This window comes from Podarcis vaucheri (genome assembly GCF_965113315.1).
Source record: "Podarcis vaucheri genome assembly, chromosome: 12".
Lineage (NCBI taxonomy): Eukaryota > Metazoa > Chordata > Lepidosauria > Squamata > Lacertidae > Podarcis > Podarcis vaucheri.
In genome coordinates, this window is record NC_138750.1 from 59,485,644 (window position 1) to 59,498,945 (window position 13,302).

General features: G+C 44.3%; 2 protein-coding genes and 2 long non-coding RNA genes across 7 annotated transcripts in view; 2 read left to right on the forward strand and 2 right to left on the reverse strand.

The window, feature by feature from the left end:
- LOC309515147 overlaps positions 1 to 13,302 on the forward strand; it is a 454,911-nt gene that overhangs the window by 220,206 nt on the left and 221,403 nt on the right. The window lies entirely within an intron of this gene.
- On the forward strand, positions 73 to 8,321 carry JMJD4 (jumonji domain containing 4). Of its 3 annotated transcripts, XM_082193264.1 has the most exons (7): positions 73 to 191; positions 2,421 to 3,063; positions 3,815 to 3,980; positions 5,326 to 5,451; positions 6,235 to 6,502; positions 6,921 to 7,067; positions 7,690 to 8,321. In XM_082193264.1, exons 2-7 carry the CDS (start codon positions 2,799 to 2,801, stop codon positions 7,999 to 8,001), a joined length of 1,284 nt encoding a protein of 427 aa, XP_082049390.1. In that variant the 5' UTR covers positions 73 to 191; positions 2,421 to 2,798; the 3' UTR covers positions 8,002 to 8,321. The 3 variants fall into 3 exon arrangements, with proteins under 3 accessions (XP_082049390.1, XP_082049392.1, XP_082049391.1); XM_082193266.1 differs by lacking the exon at positions 2,421 to 3,063; XM_082193265.1 differs by lacking the exon at positions 73 to 191 and having other exon boundaries at positions 2,883 to 3,063; positions 3,769 to 3,980.
- On the reverse strand, positions 9,231 to 10,671 carry LOC309515474. Its single transcript, XR_014212494.1, has 2 exons — positions 9,685 to 10,671; positions 9,231 to 9,468 (listed from the first exon to the last, which is right to left on the reverse strand). It is a non-coding gene; the product is annotated as an uncharacterized lncRNA (long non-coding RNA).
- Positions 11,135 to 13,302, reverse strand: part of ALS2CL (ALS2 C-terminal like) — an 83,489-nt gene continuing 81,321 nt past the window's right edge. For both annotated transcript variants that reach the window (XM_082192217.1, XM_082192216.1), the window contains exon 26: positions 11,135 to 13,161. In XM_082192217.1, the coding sequence (XP_082048343.1) occupies positions 13,093 to 13,161 (69 nt within the window). In that variant the 3' untranslated portion in view covers positions 11,135 to 13,092. The remainder of the gene's footprint in view (positions 13,162 to 13,302) is intronic.

Sequence of the window (13,302 nt, forward strand, 5' to 3'; positions counted from 1 at the left end):
CTGCGTACGGCTAGCTCCGCCCACTTTCCGGGTTTGTTTGGGTTTTTTTTTTTAACGTGCGCTGTGCAGTCAGTGAATAAGGGGGCGCGCGCGCGCGCCGGAGCAGTTACGGCGCATGCGCTTCGCTCTGGGCGCTCCCTCTGAGGGAAGAAGCGGCGGCAGCAGGAACCTCGAGCCGGCTCTGGAGGGGGGTCAGTAAGGGGGACAAGGGGGGAGGAGAGGGAGGGCGGGGTGGGTGAATAATAGAGGAGTGGGGGAAAGAAAACGTGTCCTCTGTGTTTTGGGGGGTAGAGAAGGTATTGGGGGGAGGGGCTCAGGTTTCAAAACGGGGGGGGGAGCTGTGCTAATGGGGGCAGCAGAGCCCCTCCCCCCACGGTGGGGTTTATTTTATGAGGTGGGTGAATTAAGGGGGGGGAAACAACCAGGGGGGAGGCTGTGTCCTACCTATGACAGGCCTTGAGAAATTGTGGGGGTGGCCTGGCTGGAATTAGGGGAGGGGGTGGGGAAGGGAGGCAGAGGTCCTGAGGGGGGACCCTTTGAGGGGATCTGGGGATCTTGGAGGGGATCTTTGAAGGCAGGGGTTGGGATTTCAGGGCGGGAAGGGGGGTTGGAGATTCTGGGTTGATTTTTGTGGGTGCTAAACTTTACCCCCCCACCCTCCAGAAAGGTGGCCACTTACGTTGATCTGCGGCAGTTATTTATATGCTGCCTTTCGCAATACTGATCATTTCAAGGTGGTTTGCGAAATAATATCTCTGCCCTCTAAATAAGCACAAAAAAGGCATAATAAGCCTGCATCAGCATATAGGAAACATTATAAGGCAGATGGTGTTACATAGCCCTGGCAGGGGAGGCAGGTTGTCTGGTTGGTTAGGTAAAACAGGCCCCTGGTGTCTTAGGTCATTTGCCTCCCTTGCATTTCTGAACTGGCATGTTGTGCTAAAAAACCTGTTGTGTCAAGTGGAGCCAGGGGCCAAATCCATGCCTCCAGGCCCTTGGGACTCTCCACAGTCCACAACACGTGCTTTTGCGTGTTTTTACCTGGCTGCAAAATACACTCGCCCCCTGATGATGCTCCCAGATGGAGGATAGAGAATTGTGTGTAGAAACTAGCCTGCTGTGCAAAGGTAATGTTTACATTCAGTGCTCCACCCACTTGTCCATCTGGCCCCACCCACGGCTGGTGTGTGGCCCCTGGAAAGTTGCCCAGGGCAAACAGTGGCCCTCTGGCTGAAAAAAACGGTTCTCCATCACCATCCTATTTTACAGACCTGTTGAGATATTGTGTCTAAACTTCATGAGGTTTTGCCTTTGGAGAGAGGTTATAAACAAGGAAAGTGCAAGGGTAGTTTGGGAGGGATGTTTGTGTGTGTGTTGTAAAATAGTTGCCATGCTTTTCAGCCAAATCAGGTTTACTTAGAGTCATGCTGAGCTCAGTTGGGGTTAATCCCAAATAATTGTGCATTTTGGTACAGTGTTATACAAAATATAGGATAGTGCTTTTTGAGTAATGGCCCAGTTCTGTGTATGTTTCGTAAGAAGCAAACCTCTGAGAATTGTGCATAGGGTCAGGTTTCTGGTGCATTTCACTGATTATTTTAGCAGTAACTGTAGGCCACTATTACTGTCGGCCTGCCAGAGAGATTGCTGAAGGCCACATGGTGTTGTGGCTTTGCTGAGATTTAAATCCAAGACTTCCAGCTCCTAACTCATCAGCTTAGCTGCTGCGCTGCAGTTGCTGGAATTGGAAGAAAATGAAAATGTAAGGTTGTTAGAAGAGCCAGAGGATTTGGGCAGTAGGGATAGAGCAGCCAATTTGCAATCTCATTTATCCCTCCCTTATTTGCTCTTCATTTCAAAACAAGTGTACGCTGCATGGGAGTTTATAAAGCGTCGTCTCCTGTGATTGATAGTTTGAGGCCACAGTTAGCAAAGTGTGAGATATAGGCAATTGCCAAGGGACGAGTGAGTTTCTTGGCTTAGACTCGGGGACAAACCAGACATAGATTTGCAACCATGATCTGTTGTGGTTCCTGTGATGGGTAAAAGCAGCTGGAGCTGGGAGCAGATCAGGACCATAGTACTCAGAGAGGGAAGTTCTGTTCTCTTTCACACACACACACCCCCGCTACTTGCCCCATGGGGGGAAGCAAACGGGTGCCATATATCCCTATATGTTTCTCTCATGAGCAGCACAATGTTCTCTACTTGTGTTTTAATTAGTGCAGAACCATAAATTCTTTTGGCTTTTCTGCTGCAATGAGTTGTATGGATGTCTGACTTTGCGCTATTTGGCCTAATCTCATTTATATTAATAAGAATAAAATATTAATGACTTTCATGGGGTGTTATGTGAAGGAGGGAGCCACTTCAAAGCGAGGCTTTTTTAAAAAAATGAATATATTATTGTTTGCTTATAGAATTCAGGAGGAAGTTGCCCTTGATTGCTGCTTTCCATAAAATGCCAAAGAGGAGTGTGGAAGTTGTGCCTGTGCAGATGTTCCAAGGTTGAAGTGAAACTGCTCTGTTAGTTACTGCTGCTCAGTACAGCCTTTCAGGCATCCTTCTCCTAAAGAACCAAGAACATAAGGAGCCATATATGATACAAGCCAAATGGGAAGATTTTCCAGCAAGATTTGGAACTGGACTTGCTTATTCTATACCCTCCATCTTTCCTGAGTCTTCAGTGACACTTCCTTTTTTTTAATTTACTGGTCTTCTAGCCCAGCTATTTATTTTATAATTTAATTCCGTCTGTCACCTGACAAGTTAGGTGTCAGACACTTTCTATCGCCTGAATGGACAGGGACACTTTTGCTTACTCCACCAAGTTTTTTCGCGATTACAGCGGCCCAACTCGGGGCGCAAGCTGCCAATCTCACGAACATGTTGACTACATTGAGAAGCCAGAAATATTCACTTATGCAGACTTTTTCAAGGATTACTTGATCCCCAATGACCCCTGTGTTTTCTCTGCCAAATTCACTGAGGGCTGGGGCAGCAGGAGGAAGTGGGTGACTCCTGATGGGAAGCCTAACTTTGAGTATCTTCTGCGGACTTTTGGTAAGCCACCTTTAAACTAAAATTGCTAGCTGTGATTTTGCTCCTCTTAGAATTTTCAGTCTGCCTTCTGACTGGCCAAAAACCTGTGATTGCTGGTGACCATGTCCAAGTCCCTTTTCATTTGCTTCTAGTAATGTTTGATTCTGCCCTTATGCTTTCTTCACTGTTAATGTGGTATGTTTGTATTCATGCCTGAGTATGGAGTAGAAAGAAAAGTATATTGTAAGAGGTGGCTTAACTGACACATTTAATTGCAGCATCACCTCTCATAGTTAGAGCTTGTATCAAAAATAGGGTTGTATACAAATGTGACTTTGCACTAGCGAAAGCGGTGTTTTTAGATGAGGCACCCCAATTGCAGCCTGCTATGCCTTGTCCCATTCTGTTCCCTCAACTCTCCAGAGAAATTCCTGGGTCCAATTGGATGCAACCCTTAGCATTAAATAGTGCTTTTGTGTGCTCAAAGCACTGTAAAGACATAATTCTGTTGGAATCCTTAATGTAATCCTATAAGATGGGACAACATTCGTTGTGGGCATTCTGCTGGTTAATGTATCTATGATTCAGGTATTGCAGCAATTGGAGGAAGTTCCTTTTGTTTCCGTTGTCGCTCTGCATAGCACCTAACCGTGCCACATAGGTGGAATGTTCAAACTGGCAGGATCAAGGCCCTTACACTTTCTTTTTTATTGGTAACCCCAACAGGGCATCAGTTATTTTCCCATATGGGCTCAAAGGGTTTATATTGCAGGGGAAGCTGTAGTACCCGTTGCCAACTGTGATGTCAAGGAATACAATTCTAACCCAAAGGAACATCTTAAACTCAAGGAATACATAAGTTATTGGAGAGAACACATTAAAAAAAGCTACCGGTCGCCCCGGGGGTGCCTTTACCTCAAGGACTGGCACCTGCACAGGTAAGCAAAACCTTTGAACTCCTCGGCATGCTCTTACGAATCCCTGGCATGCTGCTGAATTGTACCTTTGATGTTCCCTTACCAGATGATTCAGCTTTTGGGAGCATCCTTAGATAGTAGCCGCCTGTTTCAAAACTGCATCCTAAGAATCTACGGCTGTGACTGCATGGTAGGACACCCCAGTGATGTATAGCGCTGTTTGGCTTACCTTTCTTACGGTGCATGTACCTGGCACTGTCTGCTCTTTCCAGTGTGAATGCACATTTTTTCTTTCTTTTTCCTGTGTTTGCACACGTTTTGATTATGCCAAAGTTGGTCTGCATGAGAGAAGTTTCCTTCTCTGACCCTGTTCTTTATATTAATTATCATTGTATGTTTGCATAGTTGCACTGGAACCAAACAGAAGAGAAGGCAGGGGAACCTGCTGAGGAGAACACAAATGCACTGTAGGCATCACCCACGCTCAGCCGTTGCACTAACACAGTCAATTGAATTTATACTCTTCCCACGTTTTGGTTGCACAGCAAGTTGAAGCAGGAAAATTGATCAGTCTTTAAGCAATGTTCAGCTTAATTAGTTATATACCGCCTACACCAAGTCTCAATTTAAAAGAACTTAATAGGTGCTTGAAAGCAACACTGATGTGAGGAAACACCTAATACAGGCAGGGCCATAGTGTGCCACACAAATAGGATGGCAAGGCAACTTCTTAAATGCCTTTTTGTATTCTTGGCACTTTGCTTTCCTTCTGATGAATCTACCGTGATCCTTTACTTAGTGTATATTGGCTATTTTTTATGGTTATAGGGCATTCAAAAGATAACTTGCAAGTTCAGAAATTGAGAATGTTTGCATGTTCAGAGCTACTGTACTTCTTGGCTTGAACATATGCAGAGCCTAAACACTACCTCCCTGCATAAGTCTTATGTGTCCCAACCCAAAGCCCTTTACCGCTGGTGGAAAGGAAAGGTTGGAAAGATGGTTGGTTTAGAGTGATAACCCTTCCATATCCATTGTTTCAAGCTTAGGCTTAGAGTCCATGGACTGATTCAGATGTTACTTTGGGCGGCTTCTTCCTTTTGAGATCAAATATGTTTTTGTATTTACACGAAAACCAGTAAAAATTATTGGAGGGAGTAGTCATTGCACTCTCAAAGCATTGAGTAGACTTCTAAGTGTGTAATATTTGTTATATCCCCAAGACTTGGGAAAGGTGGCTGGTGCAGAAGTGAAATAAAGTACCAATTGCCAGGCCATGATCTAACCTTTATCATGCTGTTACGCAACTTTTGAATGCGTCTTGAGTGGATTTTTCTTTCTGAGATACCATTTTCAATATTTTAAGGGCTTTCCCGGAGCAAGATGTTTACACCACTCCCATCTATTTCTCATCTGACTGGCTGAATGAATACTGGGATGCCATATCAGTGGACGACTATCGCTTTGTCTACATGGGACCTAAAGGCTCATGGTACAGCCGTTTGGATACTTTCATAGGTTCTCTTTGGAAAAATTAGTCGTATTAGAAGTATGAGGTAGGACATGCAACTTGATTCAGTGGGACTTCCTAGTAACTGTTCACAAGAGCAGCCTGTGAGATGTCTTTTCGAGGAAGAGGAAGACAGCACACCTGCTCAGAGCTTTAAACATTGTGCACCTTTTTCACATCAAGCAATGGGATCCCTACCCCTCCCAGATTGCAGGGCCGGACAGTGTTCAGCCCTTTGGATATTATGCATTGTATAGTCCCTGCATATGAAGATGCTTCTTTGTTTTGAGACTTTGCATCTTTTTAGCTGTCAAGATATTGGTGAAGTTCTAGACTTCTCACAACACAAGCCAGTTTCAGTTTGCAATAAGAGGTTAGCAGAAAGTTGTTAGGTATGCACACATTACTGTCTCAGGTGCAGGGTATGAACTTGCATACTTTCAGATGAGAGACCCTTGTAAATCACTAGGTGTATCAGATACTTGGAGAGTGAAGAAATAGACGTTGATGTACAAATAGCTTTCTGTGAAAGCCTGATTAATGTCTGTGCTGGAAAATAGGTCTAGGTTTGGGTGTGTATACCTCATGTCTTCAGGGTGCAAAAGTAATTTTCTGAATGACTGTGATACTAATGTTTTGGGGCTCCTGAGATGGTAGGAGAGGGGGCCCCACTCCCTTACAAATTGGCTTCTACTACATATATACTATTCCTGCAGCTATTCAGCTGCCGCCTTCTAACCTCCTGGTTTTCCCCCCTCCCTGTAGGACTCCATTTCACGCAGATGTCTTCCGCTCCTACAGCTGGTCGGCCAACATTTGCGGGAAAAAGAAATGGCTAGTCTTCCCCCCGGGGCAGGAGGAGTTCCTCCGCGATCGCCATGGTCACTTGCCATTTGACATCACTGCACCTGACCTGAAGAAGAGCAACCTTTACCCTCGCTATGCCCAAAGCAGCCCTCCTGTTGAAATCATACAGGAAGCTGGAGAGATCGTCTTCATCCCAAGCGGATGGCACCATCAGGTTTACAATTTGGTAAGATGCTTCAGACAGCCACAGCCTTGGGGTAATGCACCATTAAGTGGATTTGGGCAATGCTTTTGCTCATTGGGGACTGATAGGGCTTAAGGCCAGGAGCTGAACAGTAGATGGAGCCACAGCCAGTGACAGGCAGATCTGATTCTAGTGTGTCTGCATCCTCTGCCCTGCTGAGCTCTAGAACGGCAACACAGATAGAAGAGGGAGCTTTCAAGCAGTGCTACCTGATGGGCTAGGTAGCAGAGGCTTTGAAGCAGGCTTCTACTGGTGACTGGATAAGCTGAGTTTGTATGCTGCATGATGTCATATGTTCACTATGGGAATCCAGCTGAATATGCCAGCAGGCAAAAAACTGTGACTCCCTTCAATCTTAAACATGTGGAATAGCCATTTGGACTGTCCTTGTTTTTTCCAGGAGGATACAATCTCCATCAACCACAACTGGGTGAATGGATGCAATGTAGCCATCATGTGGAGCTTCCTCCAAGACGAACTAGCTGCTGTCCAGCGAGAGATCAGAGAATGGAGAGACAGCATGGAGGACTGGCACCTGCAATGCCAGGTAGAGCAGCCGTCTGAGAATGTTTGACATGGTCATAGATGCCCATTAGCAATCGAGTGTCTGAAATGGTGAAACACAGGAATTAAATGGCCATTCGTGGATGAACTGTAGTAGCAGCTCAATATTGTTTTCAAGATTTGGATCCAGCTCATCGGTCTTAATTGTTCGGAAAGAAATTCCCTTGCACATCAGCTGGCTAGCTATAGCAATCACTACTGAGGACTGAGCGGGAGAAATGGAAAGGGGATTTGTAGGTACATGGGAGGCTCTTGTGAAGCTAGTTCACATCAAGTAGGAGCAATTTTTCTATATGGTGTCTGGAAAGGGCCAGTGTGTTACCTTCTATTGTCAGGTTTGAGAAGTATGATCTAGCACAACCTGTATCCTCACTCTCAGGCCATTCTCGTGCTTTGTAATGGGAAATAATTCAGACTCCCTAGTAACTGAAGAATTAAGCATTCCTATGCTTAGCTCCCTGGGCCAGCTTTGTGCCTTGTGCTTTTTCGAAAATTAACATGACTTTAAAGCATTTCCTTTTCATTCAACGTTTTCAACTGAACACCAGTTCCCATGTAACGGTTGGAACAACTGTGACCTTTGACTTGTTCTCTCACCTTTGCAGGTGTTGATGAAGTCTTACACAGGAATCGACTACAAGGAATTCTACAACTTCCTCAAAATCATTGCAGAAAACCGGATTTATGTCCTTGAAAACCACCATTCTGAAGAAGATGCCTCCAAGCATTCGTACAGAGCTGCCATCTCCGGCCTGGGAATGCTGCATGCGGTCTTTGACTTGAAAAGGACTGCAAAGGTCTTGACCTCTTTGAATGCCAATGAGGAATTCAAGAAACTGAACCCAGAGACCCTTTCCCCTCCTCCTCAGGCGCTGCTGCACCGCCTGAAAGCAGCGATAGATACAGCACTCCTTTAGTTCCCCATTTGATTTTGACCACTTGCAGAAATGCTTCTTTTGCAAGCTGGGTGCATGCTGATAGGTTATGTCGATCGCCCCATTTAGAAGTCGTAAGCACAGTGGATTTTAGTGACCGAGTAGAGAATACATAACCAGAGGCAGAATGTTAGGGAATTTAACCATCTAGAAAACTGGCAGTAGTTGGAAAAGGAGAGCATCCCTCAGTGAGATGTTCTACTTCTTCAGTGACTAATATGACCATTTATTTTTACCAGTATTTCTAAGCCATTTGGGCTGCAACCCTATATGGCAGAGATTGGAGCACCTGCGTCCCTCCAGATAATAGATAGGTAGCCGTGTTGGTCTGCCATAGTCAAAATAAAAAAAATTCCTTCCAGTAGCACCTTAAAGACCAACTAAGTTAGTTCTTGGTATGAGCTTTCGTGTGCAAGCACACTTCTTCAGATACACTCCAGATAATGTTATACTACAACTGGTCATTCCTGTTGATCTTGCTGGCTGCAGCTGATGAGACTTGGGAGTCCAGCAGCATCTCGAGGGCCACAGACTCCTCCTCCTCTGCTCTACATTCTCACCTGGGAGTATGACTTATTGAATACAGTGGATCTTAACTTTTGAGTAAACGTGTAGGATTGCACTGTTGGTTTCGGGAGCTTTTGTCCCACCAAAATACATGTGAAAAGCATTTCACACTAGACTGTACAGGTGAGTCTTCTTGTTTACCCACAGTGTTAGTGGAAGAATTTGATCCTATTTACATGATCAATAACTGTCCCTTTTCCCACCCACCAACTCACCTCCCTGCCCCTGAGCAATTCCCAGAGACATGTGTTTTGAGTGAAATAAATATGGGGGTGGGAGGGAAAGAAAAGTAAAAAATTTCAGCTCTTATGTTGAAATGGCTTAACTCCTTGAGGTAGGTAAGTATGGGAATAAAAGGTGTGTGTACCACCTCATGAAGTGGTGTGCAATACTCGCCTGTTCATAGCCCCTGCTTCCATCACTCTGCTTTATATGTGTGTGAGAGAAATCAGGAATATACTCACCTCAGGATTGGCACCACACTTTCAGGGACTCTGAGCCATCAAACTCAGTGGGCCTAAACAGCCCAAGCATGGCAGCTGAACTCTGTGTGCCCTCCCCTCCAGTATGACAAGCTGGGGCAATTGTGTACTGCAAGCACTCTCTTCTCCCAAGCTACCTTTTTGGTTATTTCCCAGATAAGGTGGTCTCAGAGCTGTAGTTGAATGGTCTTGCTTCTTTTTCGATTCCAAAACGGTGGTGCCTTTTTCACTGCCTAAACAGTTGTAGCACGACCATCCCCAGAGACGTTGAGGCCAGAAAAATAGATATATTTTTTAAAAATCACCCTTCAGGGCTTGTTGCATGGCAGCCTACCCATAATCCAGTTGACTGTACCGGATTACAGTCTTAACGGTGATCCTCCTTTGTTTCTCCAGTTCCCTTTCTCCTCCTACACTTCTTCTGAATTGTTTCTGTGCCTATGCAGAATAGCCTAAAGGAACACAGTTGCTGGAACTGGAGCCTTCTCTCCCCCAACTCCACCCCCCCAAAAGAAAAGCCACTAGGAGAGAGCAGAGGAAGAAGCCTGGGGCTGCTTGGGAATGCCCAGCTAGTTTAGCTCAGTCTGCCAATCGAGGCAAAAGCTCTAAAAGCAACCTTGTGGGAAATGTGTCCCTCTCTGAAAAGGTATCACATGGTACACAACTAAGCAGGTACACATCTTGGCAGTCATCCCCTTGGGTGGATAAGAGGTTAAAATGGGGGGCAGCTTGCATTTTTACCTTGGGTGGCTACTGTCTTTTGGAATGGAGCGTGTCACCTTTGGGACCAGTGGTTTTAACATACCAGCGCCAACATTTCTTGTTACTGAGCACAATTAGTCATAGCACTGTATGTGAGTAAGGGCTGGAAACGGTTTGTACAAGAAGCACTCCCCTTGCTGCTGGCAGCGGCTGCAGAACTAAAATTGCAGGGGCTTTCTTCTGAATGGGGACCGGCTGAGTTTGTTCCCATTTGCTATCTAGCCTGTTTGTTACACTTTCACTTGAACCCTTTGTAGGGAATGTTTAAGCACTGAGCTGAAGTTTACTCAACCCTCGACTGTTCTGCCAAGTTGCCCCGAGACCTTTCTGAAACTGCACATTAAAAATATTTAAGTGTCCGTGGTTTCTGTCTTTCTTGCAGATGGCCAGTTTGATGCTGAAAATATTTCAGGACAAAGAGGAGGATAGCTGCAAATGAGGTTTACTTGAATCCCCACCAGCTCTGTCCGCTTGAGGGTGGGGGGTGTTTCTTAAATCCTGTGTTCTGTGCTGTGCCATCCTAGGCTTCCAAAGGGAACACACATTTTTAATTCACTTTAGTTTAGATGCAAAGTTTTTCTGGAGAATGGCTAGTATTACTGTGACTCTGCAAGTGGTGTTTGACTGCAGTGCTCAGCTAGCCTGCCCCAGTGATCAGGGATGATGAGAGTGAAGGGTGCTGCTATATGTATGTTACAAAAGGCTCCATTTGCCACAATTGTGGAGCACCTACATGAAACCATGAGAAGTGATCTGATGCTTTGGCAGGTAAATTGCTGATTCTACTTGGTAGTAGCAGCTGCTGAGGCTCAGATGGGGGAAATAAGTTCTATACACTTTACAGAGCACCTTCAGGGAATTCCTTCCTACACACATGGATGTTATCCTATGAAATTATATGACGTACTCAGATATGCAATATAGATCACACATTCTCTGGGCCTGGGGGGGGGGCAGGTTCAATTTTTGAAGCTGCACTTTAAAACATCACAGCCACAGCTAGTCCAAATTGGGGATGGACAAATTTCCAGTTCCATCTCCCTTTCACATGTTTTTACCCATAATTCTGTTCCCACCTTAATCCAGTAAATTTTGTTTCAAAACATTAAGGCCCCAAATAATGCATTTAAATGTGTTTTCTCCCCAGCTATGCATTAAATCTGTATTTTTATACACTGCTGAAGAGTGCATCCCAACAACTGGAGAAATGTAAAATCAGTTGGGTAGGTTTGTTTCAAGTTGTAGATTAGATGTACCTGTACTCCAAAGAAAGACAATATTAGAATTGAAAACAGTGGTCTCACTCAGTTAAGGCAACTTCATTTATTCATTTCATATAAATAGCTACATGTCTCAAAAACAACACAATAAAAAAATTTCCATACAAAGTCATTTATAATGAAGTTAGCATATTAAATATTTTATCCAGTGTAATACAGTGAGGCAGTAATGTACAGTTTTATGCAGCATATTAAAGCATTAAAAAGTTGTTTAGTTAAAAATGTACACACGTTTTAGCTCTTACACCATTCAGATAAGAACAGTGTGTTCACTTCCAATTAATTTCAAAGCAACAACTTTTATGCCTTCAGTAGTCAAAAATGAGCCAATATTGACCTAGTTTACATCCAGACTGAAGAATAAGCCAGGCTTTTGCCAGAATCTCTAATTTTGCTAAATTTGACCTAAGAAAATGGGGCTCTGCATTTTTATATTAAACTTGTCAGTTACCTTAGAAAAGGTTTGCAACACCAACCCTTTTCCAGAAAAAAGCTCTGAGGCAAGGATGCAGGGTTCGTTAATCAAAGGAAGGGCAACTATGAGATTTTCAGTCTGTTCAAGCACAGTGGAACAGTTGGAAAGACCCAGACAACCGATGCTTAGAAAAACCTCCAAAAGTCTGTACCATGACTGCCGACACCTTGTAGTCCCATCCAAGGATTAGGTCAAGAGTTTAACCTGCCTCCGTAGAGGTCGGGGCTGGTGAACCTGCGGCCTTCCAGATCCCTCCAACAACATTGAGGGCCATAGATTTGCCAGTCCAGATGTAGATTCCGGAAGTCCTGTTCTATTTGTGTGTCTGAGCACAAAAGCCCAAATAAAAGAAGCAGTGATGTCACTGGAAAAATTGGGTGGTGCATGTTCACTCTCCCTTGCATGCGAAATACAGGCAGTGTGTATGTGTGTAACTACAGCTCTCGGTTGTTGTAACTTGCAAAACGCTAGACTTGGAGCTGCATTTTCCAGTGGATAACTGGGTGTGGAAATCAATCCTTGAAATGATCTTCCCTTTACATTGGAAAAGGGGTAAAAGGTAAGTTAGCAGCTTTGAATAAATGGAATGTGTGGTGGAACATTTTCTGCCCTGGTATTGGATATGCTGTTTGCTTTTGATGGGAGAAAGGCAGAGAGGAGAGTCTTTGCAAATTCAAGGGCATCATCACAGTCCAAATGGTATGGTAGGAGCTGGACTAACCAGCTGGGTTGCATTGGTCATCTGAACTCCTGGTTGAGTGAGCTTGGATTGCCATTATTGTGCTAATGGTTATCCAGAGATCACTGCCTGCTCACCAGAGCGTTTGGATTACCAGCAGACCATTGCTGAAACAAGTAAGACTTTGACCTTCCTTCAAATATTTCAATTTCAGCGTGGCTGCCAAAATTTTGCAAAGCCCAAATGAAGTGATTGTACCACAAGCAATGCATTAACTAAAATAGCATCCAGTATGCATTCTACCGGGATGTTTTAGCAGTACACAAGACACTTTTGCAAGATGCTCCATGAATCATAAACAAACAAGGAAATAATAAACGGTGGTAATTTGACATGAAAGGTTAAAGCGCTTGGTTAAAAAATTGCACTGGCCCAAACAAGATTGGTTCTGGCAAATTCCTGGTTTTGGTGACCTTCAAAACAGCTTTGTTTCTGGCCCCAGCAGGACCAGAATTAACCTCTTGCCTCCAAAATGAGAAGTCCTCTGGTCCAGGAATAGAAAGTTGCATTTTGCATGAGGATGAGACACAAGGAACGGGAGTATTGCACCTGGAATTAAGTTGACTTCCTTCTGCCTGCAGCCTTCTCATCAATGTCAAAGAACCATTCTTTTTCAAATGTCAATTTCAAAGAAATTGTGTCTTAAAAACCAAACATCCTTCCCATAGGAAAGACATACCAAAAAATGGAAAACCCAGCAGCGACAATTTCAAGTTCCTTCTCTTTTCAGCATCCTTTGTTAGGACAATGAATGCTTCTGTGCAACTCTCAGGAATTGTGTAGGACCTGCCAGCTTGGGCGGAGTCTTATTTCCTTCTGGATGAATTTATAACACGACTGGAGATGGGAAGAAAGAAGAGAACATTGTGATGGAGACTGGCACTCATTTGTAAGATTAAGATCATCCTAGATACACCAGAAATCTTTTGTGGAACCCATGGCAGAGACTCTTGGTGCTATGAAACCTCTCTTGGTTCT

Excerpts from the sequence above, each read along its gene's own strand:
- JMJD4 (XM_082193264.1), top strand. The coding sequence starts at position 2,799 with ATGGACAGGGACACTTTTGCTTACTCCACCAAGTTTTTTCGCGATTAC. Across the intron at positions 3,981-5,325 it reads AAGGACTGGCACCTGCACAG|GGCTTTCCCGGAGCAAGATG; the intron begins GTAAGCAAAACC and ends CAATATTTTAAG. Across the intron at positions 7,068-7,689 it reads ACTGGCACCTGCAATGCCAG|GTGTTGATGAAGTCTTACAC; the intron begins GTAGAGCAGCCG and ends TCACCTTTGCAG.